This window comes from Bufo gargarizans, chromosome 1 (genome assembly GCF_014858855.1).
Source record: "Bufo gargarizans isolate SCDJY-AF-19 chromosome 1, ASM1485885v1, whole genome shotgun sequence".
NCBI lineage: Eukaryota > Metazoa > Chordata > Amphibia > Anura > Bufonidae > Bufo > Bufo gargarizans.
Genome location: NC_058080.1, coordinates 211,242,159 through 211,266,023, shown reverse-complemented (window position 1 = coordinate 211,266,023; position 23,865 = coordinate 211,242,159). Strand labels below are relative to the sequence as shown.

Genomic DNA, 23,865 nt, shown 5'->3' with positions numbered 1-23,865 from the left:
TTGACAGAATCTGTGACAGTGGCCCGAACTCAGATGTGAGTGGATAATATTAGATCGAAGTATAGCATCGGATGCATGTTTAACACACAAATACAGAGCAAGAACCACGACCAAGGGCCAAGACAAAGTATTTTGGTGCCCTAGCAGAGCAGGCAAATTGCGCTCAGACCCCCGAATCAATTTAAAGTGACTCGTTTCTTAGGGTACAGCCACACTGTCAGGTTTCTGCTGCAGTTTTGAAAGCCAACATCAGGAGTGGCTCATAAAAGGAGAGAAAGTTTAAAGGGCAGATACCACTTCTCTTTTTTTTTATTCAATCCTGGTTTTTGCTGCCAACACTACATGCAGAAACCGGATTGTGTGGCCGGACATTAATAAAGAGATAAAAACACATTTCAAAAGGAGCAGTCAAGGGCAGAACCAGTGACTTACAGGTGACATATGCAGAGATTTGAGTTGTTCACTTCCCTTTTGTTCTCTATTTTGTCCAGACCATCATGGATAGACTTTTTTGGTCAGCAGTGTTCAGCCCCCTCTGCCACACAAGGAGACACCAATATTACTATATGACACATGGTACATGGGGTACTGTTACAGATTTTGCAACTTAGACCCCCAGATCATCTCAAACATTTATACAGGACACTGGCCCAATACTGTGCCCGCTGTGCTCCTCTATGCCCACAAACGCTATACTGTCAGAAATAGTGCCCCTCATTAGTAATAGTGCCCCAATAGTGATAATACTTCCCAAGAGTGCCCTCGTTAGTAGCAAAACCCTCCATAATGTGCCCGATAATAATAATATACTTACAGTATCGCCAGTAGTAATATAACCATGGTGACCCCATTATTTATAAAGCCCCTGCTGCAGTGCCCCCTGTAGTTCTAGGGCGCCCTGCAGTTATAAATTCCCTGTAGTGTCCCTTGTATCATAATGTCCCTTGTAGTGACTAGATAATTCTCCCCTTGAAGTGCCAGTAGATAATGCCCTCCTCTGTAGTACCAGGTATATATATTACTCCACCCTTCCTTGATGCCCCCAGTAGTACCATGTATATATAATGACCCCCCCCTTTCTTGGTGCCCCCAGAATTTCCAGGTCTATATAATGCTTCCCTCTTCCTTGGTCCCACCTGTAGTGTCAGGTCTACATTGCTCATCCCTTCCTTGGTGCCCCCAGCAGTACCCGCTAAATATAATGCCCCACCCTCCTAATGTTTAGCATTAAAATAAAAAATAAATAAAAAAACACTTAGGCTACTTTCACACTAGCATTTTTACTGGATCCGGCAGGGTTCAGCAAAAACGCTTCCGTTACTGATAATACAACCATCTGCATCCATTATGAACGGATCCGGTTGTATTATCTTTAACATAGCCAAAACGGATCTGTCATGAACGCCATTAAAAGTGGAGGACGGATCCGTTTTCTATTGTGTCAGAGAAAACTGATCCGTCCCCATTGACTTGCATTGGGGATCATGCCGGATCCATCTTGCTCCGCATCCCAGGACGGAAAGAAAACTACAACATGTTGCAGTTTGCCCTCCGGGCTGGGAACGCAACTAAACGGAACGGAATGCATTTTGGAGCGTTCCGTTCAGTTCAGTTTTGTCCCCATTGACAATGAATGGGGACAAAAAGGAAGCGTTTTTTTTTCCGGTACTGAGCCTCTATGACGGATCTCAATACCAGAAAACTAAAACACTAGTGTGACAGTAGCTTTACCTTATTCCCATTCCCTATTGCCATCTGCAATGCAGTTCACAGTATAATCTCGCTCAACGATGTGATCATGAGAGACCTGGCGCAGGAGGTCACAGTGATGTCATCGCGACCTCTTGCGCTGTTCTACTGCTTCATGGGCTTCAGGCCTTGTTGCCTGGGGCCTTTAAGGTTGAATGGTCTTGATTGCTGCCGTGATTGAGCCTCCCTTTTTTAGGTAGCAAGGTGGCATGAAAGGAGATCATGTACAGACTAAGGTGCTTTGTGGGGGGCATCCTTGGGGGGAGCAGTGGGCAAACAGTAAATGACAGGAAAGGGAGTGGAAAAGATGGCATAGAGGAATTTGGGGGTGAGTGGTGAACAGTGAATAGCAGTTTAATAACAACTGCACTGAAGCTGTCGCCTGCCTATACAGAACAGAAAGCAAGCTGCAGCTTCAGGCGTTCCTCCTTCCACACTGTCCCACAGTCTGCTTTCAGGGAGACCCTGATGGGTTTTAATATGGTAAAACGAATGGGTTCCTGCTCTGTAATGTAGCCTAATCCATTTACCAAATTAAAAGCATATTGGCCCAAATTGCGTTGATTGTACCACTGCCGTTTGTGGTGACTAGGCATCTTTTTTTGTAAAATTTCTGAATGGGTCCCTGACTGCAGGCACAGTGTAACCTTGCCTGCGGGCTGATTATAGAGGCTTTGAGCACATGCACTATGGAAGCTGCGCGGCCATGTGGCTTAAAGAAAACACTGTTCTTGGGCCCCTTACTGAGTTTAGGCCCCGTAGCAGATTTTTCCCCTGCTTCCGTGGTAGCTACGCCCCTGCTGCAGGATACAAGGTTTTGAAGTCACGTCTGGCCAGGCTGTGAAAGGTGTTTTGATGGTTTCTCTCACAGCAGTAAAGTCTTAGCAGCTTTTTGTAGCAGATTACCTTACTGACTCTAATACTCAACAATGCAATTTTTCTCCTTTGTCTTTCTCCTTAGATAGATCATACAGAGGTCTGTTAGTCTCTGTAGCTATCTGGACCTAAGAAGAGGGAGCACATGGACTTTGCCTCCTCTCTCTCTCTAAACTCCAGTCTACACTCCTCTACCTTTATTGTCAACCCTGGCTGTGCCATTCATACCTAGTCATAATGGGCACAATACATAACATAACATGAAATAACAAACCATTTGTAGATACCCCCTGCTCTGGGGTACTGTATATATTAACTACTGTGAGAAGAATTGCTGGGTATAATATATAACATGAAAATGCATAACAATACAATACATTGGATAACAAACCATTTGCAGATACTCCCTGCTTTGGGTTACTGTATAAACACCCAGAGCACAGATGAACACATGTATCTGGCATACTAGAGACTGGTGACATTACTAATGCACTATATATCAGAGGAAGCACAAATTATTTCATATTCCCTCATGAAGAATGTTGATGGCATTGCATATACTGTACATAGGTTGTAACCATCACTTACTGTCTTAGGCCAAATGCACACGGCTGTAGTTTTGGTCAAGCCTGAGATGACCCGTTCATCTCAATGAGGAAGCAAAAGATGTGGACAACACACCCGTGTGCTGTCTGCACCCGTAAGTCTGTCCTTGGCCCTGCAAAAAAAAATTTGCAGACAAGAATAGGACTTTTCTCTAGACAGGGGTAAAAAAAAGTGTCATGCCTACAGCCGGGATCCGCCATTAGCTGAGTGCAAAACTCTGCCATGTGCATGAGCCCTCTTTTCGTTCTAGGGTTATGCTGCCACTTAGTGACCAACTGTGTTATTGCTATTGGATAAGTTATATGTGCAAGAACTTCTAGTCAATTAATCCAATTTTGCAGGTCCTTGAGCCAAATACAAGCTCCCCATATACAGTACAGACCAAAAGTTTGGATACACCTTCTCATTCAAAGAGTTTTCTTTATTTTCATGACTATGAAAATTGTAGATTCACACTGAAGGCATCAAAACTATGAATTAACACATGTGGAATTATATACATAACAAAAAAGTGTGAAACAACTGAAAATATGTCATATTCTAGGTTCTTCAAAGTAGCCACCTTTTGCTTTGATTACTGCTTTGCACACTCCTGGCATTCTCTTGATGAACTTCAAGAGGTAGTCACCTGAAGTGGTTTTCACTTCACAGGTGTGCCCTGTGAGGTTTAATAAGTGGGATTTCTTGCCTTATAAATGGGGTTGGGACCATCAGTTGCCTTGTGGAGAAGTCAGGTGGATACACAGCTGATAGTCCTACTGAATAGACTGTTAGAATTTGTATTATGGCAAGAAAAAAGCAGCTAAGTAAAGAAAAACAAGTGGCCATCATTACTTTAAGAAATGAAGGTCAGTCAGTCCGAAAAATTGGGAAAACTTTAAAAGTGTCCCCAAGTGCAGTCACAAAAACCATTAAGCGCTACAAAGAAACTGGCTCACATGCGGACCGCCCCAGGAAAGGAAGACCAAGAGCCACCTCTGCTGCGGAGGATAAGTTCATCCGAGTCACCAGCCTCAGAAATCGCAGGTTAACAGCAGCTCAGATTAGAGACCAGGTCAATGCCACACAGAGTTCTAGCAGCAGACACATCTCTAGAACATCTGTTAAAAGGAGACTGTGTGAATCAGGCCTTCATGGTAGAATATCTGCTAGGAAACCACTGCTAAGGACAGGCAACAAGCAGAAGAGACTTGTTTGGGCAACAGAACACAAGGAATGGACATTAGACCAGTGGAAATCTGTGCTTTGGTCTGATGAGTCCAAATTTGAGATCTTTGGTTCCAACCACCGTGTCTTTGTGCGACGCAGAAAAGGTGAACGGATGGACTTGACATGCCCGGTTCCAACCGTAAGGCATGGAGGAGGAGGTGTGATGGTGTGGGGGTGCTTTGCTGGTGACACTGTTGGGGATTTATTCAAAATTGAAGGCATACTGAACCAGCATGGCTACCACAGCATCTTGCAGCGGCATGCTATTCCATCCGGTTTACGTTAAGGCTACTTTCACACTAGCTTTCGGCTGTCCGCTCGTGAGCTCCGTTTGAAGGAGCTCACGAGCGGACCCGAACGCAGCCGTCCAGCCCTGATGCAGTCTGAATGGAGCGGATCCGCTCAGACTACATCAGTCTGGCGGCGTTCAGCCTCCGCTCCGCTCGCCTCCGCACGGACAGTCGGACAGCTGAACGCTGCTTGCAGCGTTCGGGTGTCCGCCTGGCCGTGCGGAGGCGTGCGGATCCGTGCGGATCCGTCCAGACTTACAATGTAAGTCAATGGGGACGGATCCGTTTGAAGATGCCACAATATGGCTCAATCTTCAGGCGGATCCGTCCCCCATTGACTTTACATTGAAAGTCTGGTCGGATCCGTACGAGGCTATTTTCACACTTGCTGTTATATGCTAAAAATAATGCAGACGGATCCGTTCTGAACGGAGCCTCCGTCTGCATTATTATGATCGGATCCGTTCAGAACGGATCCGATCGAACGCTAGTGTGAAAGTAGCCTGAGTTGGACCATCATTTATTTTTCAACAGGACAATAACCCCAAACACACCTCCAGGCTGTGTAAGGGCTATTTGAGCATGAAGGAGAGTGATGGGGTGCTGCGCCAGATGACTTTGCCTCCACAGTCACCGGACCTGAACCCAATCAAGATGGTTTGGCGTGAGCTGGACCTCAGAGTGAAGGCAAAAGGGCCAACAAGTGCTAAGCATCTCTGGGAACTCCTTCAAGACTGTTGGAAGATCATTTCAGGTGACTACCTCTTGAAGCTCATCAAGAGAATGCCAAGAGTGTGCAAAGCAGTAATCAAAGCAAAAGGTGGCTACTTTGAAGAACCTAGAATATGACATTTTCAGTTGTTTCACACTTTTTTGTTATGTATATAATTCCACATGTGTTAATTCATAGTTTTGATGCCTTTAGTGTGAATGAAATTTTCATAGTCATGAAAATAAAGAAAACTCTGAAAACTGAATGAGAAGATGTGTCCAAACTTTTGGTCTGTACTGTACATTAGGGTATTTTCAGCTGAACCAACAATGGCCTACAACCTAATGTGTATGGGGCGCTTATGACTCTTTTTATTTTAAGAGCCAACATATACTACAGCATTGTACAGGGAATACAGGAGGAGATTTTTCAAACTGGTGTAAAGTAGAATTGGCTTAGTTGCTCATAGCAACCAATCAGATTCCGTCTACATGGTAGCCATTCAAATAAATGCATAGATGGGATAGGTTATCCAGAGTGAAGGAAACCCATTATAGTGGCTCCCTACTCTGGTGACTATAGTGGGGTCCTGAGCAGGGTATCCCCTCTATTATACTCATATTCCCTAACGCACGGACAGTCTACAGCAGGAAACCTTTTAAACAAGATGTTATCCAAGAAATGGCCATATATATGTGTTATTGCTGTATAGTTACAATAGCGATGCTTCACATATAGAAACACTTTACATGGAGAACAATTTCCTAAATATAATGTTATAATCAGAGTCCAAACCAAGATCTATAGACGTAGATAATTACTAGTGTTGATCGAGCACCCTGTGCTCTGGCCAAACACATCGGGATGTGCACCCGAGTATAATGGAAGTCAATGGGAGAACCCAAGCATTAAACCAGGCACCCCCTGCTCTGAAGAGGAGAGGGTTTCTGGTTCATAGGAAAAGGTCAGAAATTGATGGAAACACCACCTAAATGGTTTCGGAACAGCATGGAGAGGATGTCTGGATGCATCTTGGACTCCCAGATCGCTGGTGGGAATGTTGTTGTCTGAGTAGTACGCCACTTTTACAGACTGACAATAATTCGCACCAAACCAAAGATAAAATCAATTTTAGAGGAAAAATTGTTAGGAAACATTCTTTCCTGTATATTAACTTGTATATAAAGTACAAGTGCTGCCAAAAATTACAAGGAAGAGGCATCCGATACAACCTGTATATCACATAAAGGAGGGCCTCATTCATATTGTGGTACAATTGTTCAGGTAGTGGGACTCCTACACTCATAAAGCCTATGCACTAAGTGAAAGGGCTGGCAAAAATTACAAGGATCTGATCTGACCATCTAAAACATTATGGGCGAGGGCCTGCTGCCGCTTTGGTGACTCTAGATAACCTGGGGGTGATTGCACATCCCCGTGACGGCGCCGATCCATTCAGATGTCTGCCTTATCAACTTTCAATGTTATTTTCAGCCCAAACCATGTAGACCATGGGTAACGGGGGAATCATGGTTCGATTCCGGAGAGGGAGCCTGAGAAACAGCTACAGCTACCACATCCAAGCAAGACAGCATGCACGCAAATTACCTATTAGGTATAATTAGGTGTGGGCCTGAAGGTGAGCTGACCCTGTAAAATATTTTAGATGTGGGCCTGCTGGTGAGCTGACCCTGTAAAAGATTGTAGGTGAAGGCCTGCAGGTTAGCTGACCCTGTAAAAAATTATATGCGAGGGCCTGTTGGTGAGCTGACCCTGTAAAAGATTTTAGGTGCAGGCCTGCTGGTGAGCTGACCCTGTAAAAGATTTTAGGTGCTGGCTTGCTGGTGAGCTGACCCTCTAAAAGGTTGTAGGTCAGGGGCCTACAGGTGAGCTGATCCTCTAAAACATTATATGCAAGGGCCTTCAGGTGAGCTGACCCTGTAAAAGATTGTAGGTGAAGGCCTGCTGGTGAGCTGACCCTGTAAAACATTATGTGCGAAGGGCATATATGCAAGGGTATTATATGCAATAAGCATGTGTTGATATGATGGAAGAGGAGAAGGAGGATGAAAAAAGGAAGATTCAATATACCCTTGTTTGTGGTGGAAGGGGTGCATTCAGTACATTATAAACAACACATTGAAAGTGCCTTTATGTTCATGAGCTTTCCTCTGGTGGACTCGAGAAGTCATGGTCAATCCAGTCCTTGTTAATTTTTATAAGAGTCAACCTGTCAGCATTTTCAGTTGACAGGCGGATACGCTTATCTGTTATAATGCCACCAGCAGCACTAAATACCCGCTCAGCCTCCAAGGCATAGAGCGCCAGTTCATGCCACGTGTCCAGCTTGGACACCCAGTAGTTGTAAAGCACTGAGGGATCATTGAGGACGCTGACACGGTCTGCTATGTACTTATTCATTATCTTCCAAAATGTTTCCCTCCTTGTGACACTAGGCCGCGCATCAGGGTGAGGGTGCTGGTGGGGTGTTATGAAACTGTCCCAGGCTTTGGAGAGTGTTGCCCTGCCTCTGTTGGAACTGCTATGTGTTTCCCTTGTCTCCCCTGCTCGGTTGGCCAAGGAACTACGTACTCTGCCGCCAGCGTTGTCAGATGGAAATTTCTGTAGCAATTTTTCAACAAGGATCTTCTGGTATTTTGCACCATTTTGCTCGTCCACTCCACCAGAGGAATGAGAGATGAGAAGTTCTCTTTGTAGCGGGGGTCGAAAAGGGTGAACAACCAGTAATCCGTGTTGTCTAAAATGTGTATAACACGCTGGTCATTTGAAAAGCAGCCTAACATGAAGTCAGCCATGTGTGCCAGAGTACCAACAGGCAAGACTTCGCTGTCTTCATCAGGAGAATCACTCTCAATCTCCTCATCCTCTCCCTCCTATTCTGCCCACCCACGCTGAACAGATGGAATTAAACTTCCATGGGTACTACCCTCAGTAGAGGAGGCAACAGTCTCCGCCTCTTCATCGTCCAATTCGCGCTGAGAAGACGCATTGAGGGTGGTCTGGCTATCACCCTGTGTATTGTCTTCCCCCATTTCCACCTCTGCCACATGGAAAGCGTCGTCCTTCATTGTGAGCAGCTAGCGTTTGAGTAGACACAGAAGTGGGATGGTTACGCTGATAATAGCCTTATTGCCGCTCACCATTTGTGTTGATTCCTCAAAGTTTCTTAAACCCTCACAGAGGTCAGACATCCATGCCCACTCCTTGCTTGTGAAAAGCGTAAGCTGATTGGAAAGGTGACAACCATGTTGCAGCTGGTATTCCACTACTGCCCTCCTCTGCTCACAAAGCCTGGCCAACATGTGGAACGTGGAGTTCCAGCGCATGCTCACGTGGCACAACAGCCGGTGAGCTGGCAATTTCAAGCGCTGTTGCAGTGTTGACAGACCGGCTAAAGCTGTCGATGACTTGCGGAAATGTGCACACACGCGGCGCACCTTCACCAGTAGCTCAGGCAAATTGGGGTAGGTTTTGATAAACCGCTGAACCACGAGGATGAACACGTGGGCTATGTGTGAGCTTGCCGAGCTCCAAAGCCGCCACCAAGTTACGGCCATTATCAGACACAACCATGCCTGGTTGTAGTTTGAGTGGCGAGAGCCACAGCTCTGTCTGGCCTCTTATCCCTTGCCACAGCTCTGCAGCTGTGTGCTGTTTGTCCCCTAAACATATCAGCTTCAGCCAGGCCTGTTGCCGCTTTCCCACTGCAGTGTTACACTGCTTACAGCTACCGACTGATAACTGACTGGTGCTTCACGCGGATAATTCGGAGGTGGAAGTGGAGGAGGAGGTGGAGAAGTGTCGAAGACTGGTAGATGGCTACAAGAACCGTCTCACTGCAGTTATTTCAGCCAAAGGAGGTAACACTCGCTATTAGGGGCAAGGGTGTCCTATCTTTTTCCTCAGTTAGAATAGGCATTTTTGTAGAATGACATTTACAGAAGATCTTGAAAAGACTTTTCTTCAGTTTTCTTTGTTTAGTTGGATTACTTTAATCTCTCTGTATTGTTGAAACGGAGATGAAATAACCTTTTATTAAAAATGTTACAAAAAACCACATGCTTTCAAAGGGTGTCCTAATTTTTTCACATGACTGTATATATATATGAATATATGAATAGATATCTATTCCACACCAGATGTGTTTTATGGACGTCTCTTATCAGATCATGGTTTAGCCATGAAACACCCATTGTTCCTCAGACAGATATGTTTAGAGAAACCAGTGTTTTAAGCAATAACCTCTTTTGACCCCGGTAGTTGAGACAGTTTATGTTAGACCCATTACATTCTCTAAGATACCACATCTGTTGGCAATAACTTTTAAAACAATATACATAGTATGCCAGTGGCTATCATGAACTCTTCTGGCTTATTCCAACAGAGAGTTTGGCCTCTTAAAGGTGAATCTCCATTTTGGTTCTAATATTGTCAGACCTTAATGTGCAGATATAAATATGCCCGACATAACGTAGGAGCTGGCAAAAACCCTGATCGACGTAGGGCTTTGGCGTCGTCGGTAGCACCTGTGCCCTCCTAGGGTATGACTCGCTCCCAGCCTCCACAACATTCACCCAGTGTGCCATCAGGGAAATGTAGCGTCCCTGGCCGAATGCACTTGTCCATGTGTCCGTGGTTAAGTGGACCTTTCCAGTAACTGCGTTGGTCAGGGCACATGTGATGTTACGGGACACATGTTGGTGTAAGGCGGGCATGGCACACCTTAAAAAATAGTGGCGGCTGGGGACTTCGTAATGCGGTACGGCCGCCGATATCAGGCTGCAGAAGGCCTCAGTGTCCACAAGCCTAAATGGCAACATTGCCAGGGCCAGTAATTTGGAAAGCTGCGCATTTAGTGCTATGGCCTGAGTATTTTTGCTTGCATTCAAAGGCCAGGGGTAAGGACATTTGGACGCTGCGCTGGGACACGGAAGTGTATGTGGGCGCTGATGGTGCTTATAAAGGTCTATGTTTGGGGGCGGGAGGCATCCGGGCCTGCGCCTTCGACAGGGGATTGGCCAACACGCAACATAAGGGAAGAGGAGGCAGTGGTGTGACCCGCAGACACAGATTGTGGACCCAGGCGTTCGTTCCACTTATTACGGTGCTTGGATGCCATGTTGTGGATCATGCTGGTGGTGGTGAAGTTGCTAGTGTTCACGATCTGGCTCATTTTCGTATGGCATAGGTTGCAAACTACTATTCTTTTGTCATCCGCACTTTCCTCAAAAAAGCACCATACTGCGGAATATCTACCCCTTGGCAAGGGAGATTTCTGCAAGGGGGTGCTCAGTGGAACAGCTGCGGGCCTGTTTGGTGTGGCCCGCCTTCTCCCTTTTGGCACCCCACTGCCTCTTCCAGCCTGTTGCAGTGCTGCAGATCCCTGCACCTCTGTATTGCTGTTCTCCCTCGGCTTTCCACCTTCCCAGGTTGGGTCAGTGACCACATCGTCCACCACCTCCTCTTCCACTTCCTCACTCTGATCATCCTCCTGATTTGTTGACCTAACCACAACCTCAGTGATTGACAACTGTGTCTAATCCTCTTCATCAACCTCTTGAGACAGTAATTGCGGTTGACTCATTGGCAACTGTGTCTCATCCATCATCCACCTCATTAAACACTAATTGCCTTCCCCACCGTCATGTTCTTGTGACTGTGGATGCTCAAGAGGTTGGGAATCAGTGCACAAGATCTCATGTCCCTCTTTAAGCGTGCTAGGATATAAAAGTAAAGGCGATGAAAAGAGGTCCTCGGAATATCCCATAGCGCTGTAGCATAACTGTAGATTATTTATGTAAATGAGGTTTTGCAAGTGCCCAGGGGCAGTGTTCACTTCGTTGGAGCCCAGCGAGGGAGAGCGCAGTCGCAGGATCTCGCTGGGAGAGGAGGACGCAAGGGAATAGAAAGGTTGGCAGAGGCTGGGGCAGGGATATGAGCAAAAGAGGCAGAGCAGTCTGGGCTCCAACGAAGTGAACGCCGCCCCTGGGCACTTGCGAGCCCTCATTTACATACGAATAAAAGTCAGTTTTTGCCTCGGGTGAACTTTACAAGAACACAACAAAGGTACCATTTGAATCATCTACAGTTATGCTACAGTGCTATGTAAGCGATCTATAATATCAAAATGTGGTGACAGACTCCCTTTAAACGACTGGAAGTATTATCTGCTATAATCCAACCGACCACCTGCTCGCACTGGGCTGACTTCGCAAGCGTTGTCCTGCGCCGCCCTGCAAACTGGGACATGAAGCTAGGTATCGTGGATGATTGTTTTTCTTGTGCTCTGGCAGCAGGCACAGTTTATCCGCGCCCAGGGCCACGGCCTCTGCGTGCACCATCAGCATCACGGCCACTTCCCCGTCCATTACTGCTCGCCTTCTTCATTTTAAATATGATATATGCTTGAAAGTATGTCACACGTACAGTAGTGTAGGATTTGTAAGTGTATGCAAATATTTTTATTGTAAGTGTATGCAAATATTTTACAAAGGTATTTATGATGAGGAAACGTTATACAGGACAGGTACCACAGGTAATGTCACTGTTCGCAGTGTCTACACTGGATGTCACTGATATTTTTGGGATGCGCACGCTTTAAATAGGAGATGTGGCGTGGATAATTTTACTGTCTGCAGTGGACACTGTCTACGGGAAAAGTGCCCTGGATGTCACTGTCGGTAGAACACTACGCCGTCATGGTTTCAAATTATGCATTGCACGGAAGGTTCCCCTGCTCAAGTCCCATCTGAAGTTTTCCAATAACCATCTGGATGATCCCGAGGAGGCATGGGAGAAAGTCATATGGTCAGATGAGACCAAAGTAGAACTTTTGGTCTAAACTTCACTCGTGTTTGCAGGAAAAACATCATCCCTACTATGAAGCATGGGGGTGGTAACATCATGCTTTCGGGGTGCTTTTCTGCAAAGGGGACAGGATGACTGCACTGTACTAACCACCTCCGGACCGCCTAACGCACGGATGCGTCCGGAAGGTGGTTGATTTACTCCTCCTGGACGCATCCGTGCGTCATCTCGCGAGACGCGAGATTTCGGTCACAGCCGGCCCGCGCATGTGCATCGCGGGCCAGCAAAAGTTAAAGGAGTATTTCGTCAGCAACCTGCCAGCCAATGATATTAGAAAATATGATCTGTTATATGGCTGCCCTGCTCCTCTGCTGGTCCTTTTCGTCGGTTGTATCCAGCAGAGGAGCAGGCTTCACAGTGAGTACACCAAACACCACACACTAGCCCCAGATCACCCCCTGCACCCCAATTAACCCTTTGATCACCCCTTTGATCGCCCCTGTCAATCACTAGTGAAAGGAAAAAAGTGATCAGTGCAAACTGTCACATTTTTTTTCCACTGGTATTGACTGATAGGTTTTAGTATAGTTTAGGTCCCTTGGTTAGGTAGTTTAGCGATCGGTTAGCGCCCAGCCTACCGCACCGCAGTCCCTTATTCGCTGATTAGCGTATCGCTAATCAGCATTTGTACTTTTATAGTATCTGGAAGTGATCAAAACTGATCACGGTCAGATCTATAATAGTATTAGTGTCACTTTAGTAAGCCCTCCACCCAAAACGCAGTGTTTGCCCGATCAGGCCTAATCGGTCGCCCACACGTGCGTTCACCCACGCCCGCCCCACCGCAGTGACAAAAAATATATATTTTTTGATCACTGCACATCACTTTACACGCGCTGCGGCGATAAAAGCCTCCGGTACTTCGCTAGCCTCCCATTTGTAAGACAGGCTTGCTTTTTTTCTTGGGTAGTCTCAGGGAATACCCCTAAATTTAGTTGCCCAAATGTCAAACAGGGGGTATTCTTCTGAAGAGGCCTACAGGCTTCTGACCCAGTCGGATGAGGAATGGGAACCCTCATCTGATGAATCTAGCGGGTCAGAATATGAACCTGTAGAAAGCAGTGGCTCTCTGACCCAAAGTTCGGACGAGGAGGCTGAGGTCCCTGATAGCACCAGGCGTACCCGGCCCCGTGTCGCTAGACCGCAGGTTGCGCAGGATCCGCTTCAAGAGCAGCAGCAGCAGTGGGGCTGGTGCTGTCGGATTACGTGGTGAGGCATACACCAGCAGCGCAGCCCTTCCTGGACCTAGTACCAGCACTGCCGTACAACATGGTGAAGTAGCGAGCACCAGAAGGGCAGTTGAAGCTGGTACGGTGGCACGTGCAGTAGTTACCCCGTCGCAGCCACCGCAAAGACGTGCCCGTAGAGCCCCTAGAATCCCTGAGGTGCTGGCAAACCCTGATTGGCAGTCCCCAACTTCAGCCGCACCTGTAGTTCCCCCTTTCACCGCCCAGTCTGGAGTTCGGGTTGAGACAGCTCAGATCGGTTCGGCCCTGGGATTTTTTGAGCTGTTCTTGACTGTGGAGCTCTTATACTTAGTTGTGGCAGAAACAAATCGGTATGCCACACAATTTATAACCGCCAACCCGGGAAGCTTTTATGCCCAGCCTTTCCGGTGGAAACCAGTCCAAGTTTCCGAAATTAATTTTTTTTTGGGCCTTCTCCTCAACATGGGTCTAACTAAAAAGCATGAATTTCGGTCATATTGGTCCACGAACCCAATTCATCACATGCCCATGTTCTCTGCTGCTATATCCAGGACACGATTTGAGACCATCCTGCGTTTCCTGCACTTTAGCGACAACACCACCTCCCATCCCAGAGGCCACCCAGCTTTTGACCGGCTCCACAAAATTCGGTCCCTCATAGACCATTTCAACCAGAAATTTGCAGATTTTTATACCCCAGAGCAAAACATCTGCGTAGACGAGTCCCTAATACATTTTATGGGGTCAAATTGTATAAGCTCTGTGAAAGGGCCACAGGCTATACCCACAAATTTCGTGTCTATGAGGGAAAAGATCAGACCCTGGAGCCGGTCGGTTGCCCTGACTACCTGGGAAGCAGTAGGAAGACAGTCTGGGACTTGGTGTCACCCTTATTCGGCAAGGGGTACCATCTTTATGTGGACAATTTCTACACAAGTGTGGCCCTCTTTAGGCATTTGTTTCTAGAACAGATTGGCGCCTGTGGCCCCGACGGCTCGTTAGCACCCGTCTTGCAAGGGGGCAGAGGGCTGCCTTGTGTAACGAAGAACTGCTCGCGGTGAAATGGAGAGACAAGCGTGACGTTTACATGCTCTCCTCCATTCACGCAGACACGACAATACAAATTGAGTGAGCAACCCGTGTCATTGAAAAGCCCCTCTCAGTCCACGACTATAAATTTCACATGGGAGGGGTGGACTTCAATGACCAGATGTTGTCTCCGTATTTAGTTTCCCGCAGAACCAGACGCTGGTATAAGAAGGTGTCTGTATATTTGATTCAATTGGCTCTGTATAATAGTTTTGTTCTCTACAGTAAGTCTGGGAGAACACGATCCTTCCTCAAATTTCAAAAAAATCGTAAAATTTTGATTATTAACAAAAAAAGTAAAAATGTCAGCAGCAATAAAATACCACCAAATGAAAGCTCTATTAGTGAGAAGAAAAGGAGGTAAAATTCATTTGGGTGGTAAGTTGCATGACCGAGCAATAAACGGTGAAAGTAGTGTAGTGCAGAAGTGTAAAAAGTGGCCTGGTCATTAAGGGGGTTTCAGCTAGCGGGGTTAAAGTGGTTAAGGAGAGTATGAATGGGGCCATTTGTTGCTCAAAATCTTACAATAATCTCCTTCTCTCACAGCATTGAAGATGGGTTGTGGCTGCATCTTCAAACATGACAATGGCCTGAAGCACACAGCCAGGATAACCAAGGAGTGGCTCCATAAGAAGTGGCCTAGCCAGTCTCCAGGCCTAAATCCAATAGAACATCTTTGGAGAAAGCTGAAACTCTGTGTTGCTCAGCGACAGACCCGAGACCTGACAGATCTAGAGGAGATCTGTGTGGAGGAGTGGGCCAAAATCCCTGTTGCAGTGTGTGCAAACCTGGTCAAGAACTACTGGAAACGTTTGACCTCTGTAATTGCAAAAAAAGCTTCTGTACCAAATATTAACGCTGATTTTCTCAGGTGTTCAAATACTTATGCTCAGCTGTGCAAGACAAATACATTCTTTAAAAATCATACAATGTGATTTCCTGAATTGCTTTTTAAATGTTGTCTCTCAGAGTGGGAATGCACCTACAATGTGAATTTCAGACCCCTCCATGATTTCTAAGTGGGAGAACTTGCAAAATCGCAGGGTGTTCAAATACTTCTGTTCCTCACTGTAATTGAAGAACATTTTAGGGTTAGTTTTACTCTCTTTGCCAATTAATCTCTCTGTCTCTAGTTTGGCTGCTTTTGCATATTCAATTTTCTTCCTTATAATTTTTCAATGCTTCTTTGTTACCCTCCTGTTTAAATGCCTTCTTTTTGTCATTTATTGTTTCTTTACAAAAGCAATTCCCTGCCATTCATATAGTTATACCAGCATATTCCCGATTTATTTTATATTTCGACAAGCTTAAAAACATTTATGAAGTTCAGCAATGAATATAATTCTTGTCATAGAGTAAAATCTAGTGAGTCCAGAGCAGTAAAGGTCCATTTCTAAGTAACTATTCTTTCCCATTCATATTGGCATTCAAGTACAGAGATCTGTTGTATTTTGTCCCTTTTAACCAAAACCTTTTGTAGGAAAAAATTCTCAACCAATGTTCAGCAAAATGTTCTTTGAAACAGAATAAACAATCATTCATGATATTTATTCTGACAATTGTTCAGTATGAATACTTGATATCAAGTACATCATCCTGATAATCTTCTCATGTACAGTAAATGGCCCTTTACAGCAGCTAGCTGGCACTATGAGCAGAGAATAATGCTACTTATTCAGCACCTTTTTACATCTTTTCTCAAATGAGCATTGGGCTTCTCCTCTCCTTCGTAGTCTAAGACCGCACAAAATAACTATGACATATACGCGGCACAGATTTAAAGCTCCAGTGATAAAGTGATGGTTGAATATCCTTCGTTAACACCTACTCTCATAGGAGTCTGATATCAGAACAGGCAAGTTACAGTAATACTCAATTCTCTTCTTATCTGTGGAAAGTTATATAAACCCTTCTTAAATTGCCTCTTCATAGACCTAGTTGTAGAAGACACAGCGTTGTGTCCATTGAATAAAAAAAATAGCTTTACATAGAGATAAGAAAGGAGATAAATTATTTAAAAAAAATGTCCTAACCTTCCAGGGTTTAGTGCCATGAGGGGGTAGACGTGGTGCTGTTCATATAACTGCTTTCTTCCTGCCCCCTTTAAGGTTTAGTGCCATGAGGGGGTGGAAGTGGTGCTGTTCATATAACGGTGCTCCATCCCACTCTGTGTAGGGTTTGGCACAACCGGGGGTGGGAGTGGTGCTCCTTCCCAATCTCTGTAGTGTTTGGTACAACCGGGGGTGGGAGTGGTGCTGTTCATATAACGGTGCCCCTTCTCAATCTCTGTAGGGTTTGGTACAACCGGGGGTGGGAGTGGTGCTGTTCATATAACGGTGCCCCTTCTCAATCTCTGTAGGGTTTGGTACAACCGGGGGTGGGAGTGGTGCTGTTCATATAACGGTGCCCCTTCTCAATCTCTGTAGGGTTTGGTACAACCGGGGGTGGGAGTGTTCTGTTCATATAACGGTGCTCCATCCCACTTTCTGTAGGGTTTGGCACAACCAGGGGTGGGAGTGGTGCTGTTCATATCACGGTGCTCCTTCCCAATCTCTGTATGGTTTGGTACAACCGGGGGTGGGAGTGGTGCTGTTCATATAACGGTGCCCCTTCTCAATCTCTGTAGGGTTTGGCACAACCGGGGGTGGGAGTGGTGCTGTTTATATAACGGTGCCCCTTCTCAATCTCTGTAGGGTTTGGTACAACCGGGGATGGGAGTGGTGCTGTTCATATAACGGTGCTCCTTCTCAATCTCTGTAGGGTTTGGTACAACCGGGGGTGGGAGTGGTTCTGTTCATATAACGGTGCTCCATCCCACTCTGTGTAGGGTTTGGCACAACCGGGGGTGGGAGTGGTGCTGTTCATAAAACGGTGCCCCTTCTCAATCTCTGTAGGGTTTGGTACAACCGGGGGTTGGAGTGGTTCTGTTCATATAACGGTGCTCCATCCCACTCTCTGTAGGGTTTGGCACAACCGGGGGTGGGAGTGGTGCTGTTCATATAACGGTGCTCCTTCTCAATCTCTGTAGTGTTTGGTACAACCGGGGGTGGGAGTGGTGCTGTTTATATAACGGTGCCCCTTCTCAATCTCCTGTAGGGTTTGGTACAACCGGGGGTGGGAGTGGTGCTGTTCATATAACGGTGCTCCTTCTCAATCTCTGTAGGGTTTGGTACAACCGGGGGTGGGAGTGGTGCTGTTCATAAAACGGCGCCCCTTCTCAATCTCTGTAGGGTTTGGCACAACCGGGGGTGGGAGTGGTGCCCTGAACGCTAGTGTGACTATGTAAATGGAAAAGTAAAAAAGATATGGGTCTTGGAAGACTGGGAGGAAATGCAGAAAAAATTAAAATTGTTTACGGTGCCAAGTGGCTAAGAAGCTGCCTATTATTTTTTTTCCCATTCCAAGACCCATAACTTTTTGTGTGCTTTTTTATTTGCAGAACAAGTCGTATTTTTCAATGGCATCATTTTTGAGTAAATATAATTTTAGTATTTTTTTTAGAAGGGGAAAGAAAACGTCCCAAAAATTCACTAATTGCTTTTTTCTCTTCAAAACTGTTTACCATAAGGTGAAAATAACTTAAAGGGTTTCTGTCACCCCAATTTTCGATATTAAACAGGCGGACATTATAGATGTGAAAATGTCACCTGAATTTAACTCTGCATGTCTTTTATTTAAGTATGCCCCCATTTTCGTGTAATTTTTACTTTTATTATATGCAAATGAGCCTCCAGGAGCAGGGGGGGGGCGTTGCACCTGCTCCTAGAGGCTCATTTCCAAGCCCTTCTGTCTTGATTGACAGAACCAGGCCAGGGTTGGTTCTCCTGCTGGCCCCGTCTGCCATGAACACCTCGCCCCATGCGCCGTCCCATTCAGTATTCGGCGCAGTGGGAAAGTCTGCTGCCGCGCATAGGGCCCCTAGTAGAAATAAGGCCTCCAATAGTGCCCCCAGCAGTAACAGAAGGGGCCATTATATATACTAATAATACAGAGGGGACCATTATATATACTAATAATACAGAGAGGGCATTATATATTATACAGAGGGGCCATAATTATAATATATAATGGCACCTTTGTATAATATACTGGTGAAACTCGAAAAATTTGAATATCGTGCAAAAGTTAATTTATTTCAGTACTGCAACTTAGAATTAGAATTTTGTGAAAAGGTTCAATATTCTAGGCTCAAAGTGTCACACTCTAGTCAGCTAATTAATCCATATCCCCTGAGCAAAGGGTACCTCAAAATTGTGACTTTGGGGTTCCATAAGCTGTAAGCCATAATCCTCCAAATTATAACAAATAAAGGCTTGAAATATCTCGCTTTGCATGTAATGAGTCTATCTCATATGTTAGTTTCACCCTTTAAAGAGGACCTTTCACCGATCCTGACATTGTGAACTGAGGCTACTTTCACACTAGCGTTCGGGGCTCTGCTTGTGAGTTCCGTTTGAAGGCTCTCACAAGCGTCCCCGAACGCTTCCGTCCAGCCCTAATGCATTCTGAGTGGATGCGGATCCGCTCAGAATGCATCAGTCTGGCACCGTTTGGCCTCCGCTGCGCTCAGCAAGCCTGGCCGTGTGGAGGCAAACGGATCCGTCCAGACTTACAATCCGTCCGTTTGAAGTTGACACTATATGGCTCAATTTCAAACGGATCCGTCCCCCATTGACTTTCAATGTAAAGTCTGGACGGATCCGTCTGAGCAACTTTCACACTATAATGCAGACGGATCCGTTCTGAACGGATCCCATCGTCTGCATTATAGGAGCGGATCCGTCTGTGCAGACACCAGTTGGATCCGCTCTGAACGCAAGTGTGAAAGTAGCCTAAGTATACAGACATGGAGAGCGGCGCCCAGGGATCTCACTGCACTTACTATTATCCCTGGGCGCAGCTCCATTCTCCCGCTATGCCCTCCGGTATCTTCAGTCACTAAGTTATAGTAGGCAGAGTCTGCCCTTGTTCTTCTGTAGCGCTGGCCAATCGCAGCGCAGAACTCACAGCCTGGGAGAAAATAACCTCCCAGGCTGTGAGCTCTGCGCTGCGATTGGCCAGCGCTAGAGCAGAACACGGGCAGACTCCGCCTACCATAACTGAGTGACTGAAATCTCCGCCTACTTATAACCGGAGATACCGGTGGGCATAGCGGGAGCGCCGCTCTCCATGTCTGTATACTTAGTTCACAGTGTCATAATCAGTGAAAGGTCCTCTTTAAGTTGCATTACTGATATAAATGAACTTTGCACGATATTCTAATATTTCGAGTTTCACCTGTATAATATGTAATGGCCCAATTCTTTCCTCCACCTCCATAGTGCCCCCAGTATGGCCGCTAGTACTTACATAAAAAAATAAATACTCACCTCTCTTCATCGCTTCTTGTAGCCTTTGCTCGAGCGTCCTGGCGCAGGCGGTCAGGAACACATCACTGTGCCTTTCTGCGCCACGTCATCTCGCGAGACCTGGTGCAGGCTGTCACAGTGATGTAATCGCGATCTCTTGCGCCGTGCTACTGCCTTAATAGGCTTCAAGCCTGGTCTGAAGCTTATGAGGCAGAACAGAGGAGATGGGAGCCATAGGCTTCTATCGCCCTCATTTTACTGCCTGCTGCCCCCTGAAATTTGGCACCTGGGGCAACGGCCCCCCTACGCCACTGGGTGTGAGTACTGCTCCACTCATTCTGGGGGAGTTCTGTACTTGCCAGTCTCTGGGGTAGAGAAGTGTGCATGCTCTGTTCACTTCGAGGGCCCCCAGTCTGCTGATCAGTAAGGTTTCCAACGATAGGACCCCAACTGATCTCATAGTCCTTTTAAACTTTATTCCACTACAAGTATGTAACATTCTCATACTGCAGTGCGACCAGAGCCTCATCTCACTGACAGCAAGCAGAGATCTACATCAGCAGCACAGGAGACACTAAAGGAAGGTGTACACTACAGCAGTGTGTAAACTCCATGCGCCGCAAGGCCCCACTACAGACCGTGTACCCAGCAGCCGTCTACATACAGCAGGGACTACGGATGACTCCCTCCCCCGGAGGCCTGTGATCTCAGAGCAGCCTCATTTCCGAGCCGCGGCGCATGCGCGTCAGCGCGGACAGCAGCTGATCTCCGGCACGACTGAGGGGGCGGAATAGAGGCGGACACTCCCTCCGGCATCTCACTCCAAGTGCCTGCATCTCGCTGCTGTTCCCTGGCAGAGCGCCCGACGCCCGAGCACCATGGACATAACCGAGAACAGGAGCAAGAAGGTGAAGCTGATCAGCAAGCTGCAAAGCTGGGTGAGTGTGCGGCGCCCACTGTGGTCTGGCCGCAGAGGACTCTGGGAGTGTGGCTACTTGTCCCCTGCGGCCACTGCCAGGGTTACCCATGAGGGCACCTCCCCCTGCATTCTGGGCATGCCAATTGAGTGTCTACACGTGAAGGTGCCCACATACAGCCACCACTGGCACCATGCCATAGATATTGTTACATTCTGTAATATCTACACTTAGAGTACGGCTACAAACATATGTGCGACTTGTAAAACTGGTTTTGCTGTGAAAAGTCTGAGGTGAGTTGTGCGTCGCCAATGGAGTAAGGCTAGGGCTACACGACGACAAATGTCGCGCGACAATTTGTATAATCATAGTCTATGGTGTCGCAGAAAAATCCATTTTAAATGGATTTTTTTGCGACTGCCGTGTAGCAGTCGCAGTGCCACGCCATAGACTATCATTATAAAAATTGTTGTGCATTTTTTGCGGCTGTCGCATCTCCACAAGTGTTGCTTTCTGGCGGTTGGCTGCTCGCTCAGTGGAGGTGAAGCTCTGCATTTACAAGCAGTGATCACCTCCACAGTACGAGGACTGCTCCTCCCTAGCAGAGTGATATTTAGACCGCACAATCTGCTGCCTGCACCTCTGATCATTTCAGTCGTTTTTGGATTGATCTGTGACCCCTTTAGGGCTCTTTCACAGGAGTGTGTCCCTTGCAGGAATTGCGCTCCGTGTGAGAGAGAGAGGGATTGTGCGCTCTGGACTACAGAAGCTCAGGGCATTATCATGATTGATAACGCTGTGTGTCTCTGCCTGACCTTTCTGTACCGGAATCATACTGACAAAAAGCTGTCAGTGTGATTCTGTCAAGCAGAGGCCCACAGCGTTATTAATTTATTAATCATGATGATGCCCCGCGCTTCTATAGATCTGTCTCTCTCTCTGTCTCTGTCTCTCTCTCTGTCTCTCTCTCTGTGTCTCTCTCTCTGTCTGTCTCTCTGTCTCTCTCTCTGTGTCTCTCTCTCTGTCTGTCTCTCTCGCTCTCTCTCGTGTAAATTCATGCTATTAGATGGTATCAGTAACTGAACTGTTATGAGGCACACAGTTGTCTACCACTGGCCTGCGGTATACAGGCTGCTGCTTATGGCGTTCTGTATTCTGCCTGTAGGAAGGAGACTGGTATAAAACGCCCCGTGTGTGGTGGCAATGAGCATGTCCTGTGCACAGGGTAATATCCCCTTGAGGATATTTGTATGAGCGTCACATGCTCATGGCAGTCTGTATCAGTAAATACGACCGTTGTTTTGGTCCGCATTCGAGCCGGCTTGGCTGTGGACCCATTCACTTAAAAAAAAATATAACCTGTCCTATTCTTGTCAGTTTTACTGACAAGAATACGCAGTTATATCAATGGCTGTCCGTGCCGTTCTGCCAAAACACACAGCGATCGCGTGCATGTAACCTTAACTCAGACCATTCGTTTTGGTGAGAGAGGGAAGATGAGTGACTCAGGTATAGCATCACACTTTACATTGATAAGTACAATACTCTTCTGTGGGCATCTATATCTAGGAGCTGTTGTACTGTTATCCCAATTCTACACTCTACTATTTTACCAACAGATAACATATTTCCCTTGCAGCAGCAGTAAACTAACAATGAATTACCGAATATGGCCGTGGAACCGCGGCCTGGATTCCTGCTGAGTGCAGGAGCGCACGGCATCATGGGTTGCTATGACGCCGTGCGCTCCCTGCTGCCGCCACACTACAGTAATACACTGGCTGCTACATAAGGACAAGATTTAGAATTTTATTTTCAAATACTCCCAAAATGAAAAAGAGAAACAGCAAAAAAAAAAAAAAAAATCCTCAAAAAACGTGTTTACCTGTGACTATTGAGTTTGAGAACCGCACCCCTTTTTTACAGAAATGTGTTCCTGAAAGATTTCAGTTAACGTGCACTCTGTTAAAGGGATTGTCCGAGATTTGGATTGGTTGTCTCCTCACAGCTCCCCTAGCACAGCGCCATACATTGTATGTGACAGAGCTGCACCTAGGCCACGTGATTGAAGAACGCAAAACACAGATCCGCACAAAATACGGTTGACGTCCGTGTGCATTCCGTATTTTGCGGAATGGAACAGCTGGTCCCTAATAGAACAGTCCTATACTTGTCCGTAATGCGGACAATAATAGGACATGTTCTATTTTTTCTTTGCGGAACGGCCATGCCGACATTACGGAAACGGAATGCACGCAGAGTAACTTCCGTTTTTTTTTTACAGACCCATTGAAATGAATGGCTCCACATACGGTTCTCAAAAAAAACGGAACGGATTGCGGCCTGCAATATACTGGCACCAGCCGTGTGCGCTCCAATTGACTTGAATGGGTCTGCAATATATGAGATACGGCAACAGATAAGACATATCCTATTTTTTGTGGTGTGGAGGCACGGGCCCGAAAGCCCTCGGAAGCACTTCCAAGTGCTTCCGATCCGTGCCTTTGTACCACAACAGATAGGACATGTCCTATCTGTTGCTGGATTTTGCAGACCCATTCAAGTCAATAAGGGAATGGAGTCCTTATGGTCTTCTGAATGGACCCAAAATGATAGTGTTGTAGACTAGAATTTTGGATGCTTTGCACCTCCATGCTCAGGAGGATGTCGCACTACTGGAATTTTAGTACCTACGTGTTAGTTGTCTAGATAGACCGGGCTGTTTTCATAGCTCTTCTGATCCTCCACAGATCTTTGTTGTCACACAGGAGGTTCTCTGAGGTGTAGACAGCTTCTGACACCCTGTGAGAGCGCTCTTATCTCAGCATTGTGGGATCTAGCTCATGGACACAGGGTTTTCTCCCTAAGACTGGCCATCCTCATTAGATACCTGGTGGCTATCTCTTCCAAACATCCTCCCCTCAGCCAGGCATGCATTAGGTTCTGAATGTGGAGAGGAGAGCGCTGCCAGAC

The 23,865-nt window shown here is 46.5% G+C and overlaps 1 protein-coding gene across 1 annotated transcript in view; it reads left to right on the top strand.

The window, feature by feature from the left end:
• Positions 1 to 20,738: 20,738 nt before the first annotated feature.
• PAPSS1 (3'-phosphoadenosine 5'-phosphosulfate synthase 1) overlaps positions 20,739 to 23,865 on the top strand; it is a 128,776-nt gene continuing 125,649 nt past the window's right edge. The window contains exon 1 of the mRNA XM_044301101.1: positions 20,739 to 20,913. Within this exon, the coding sequence (XP_044157036.1) occupies positions 20,854 to 20,913 (60 nt within the window). The 5' untranslated portion in view covers positions 20,739 to 20,853. The remainder of the gene's footprint in view (positions 20,914 to 23,865) is intronic.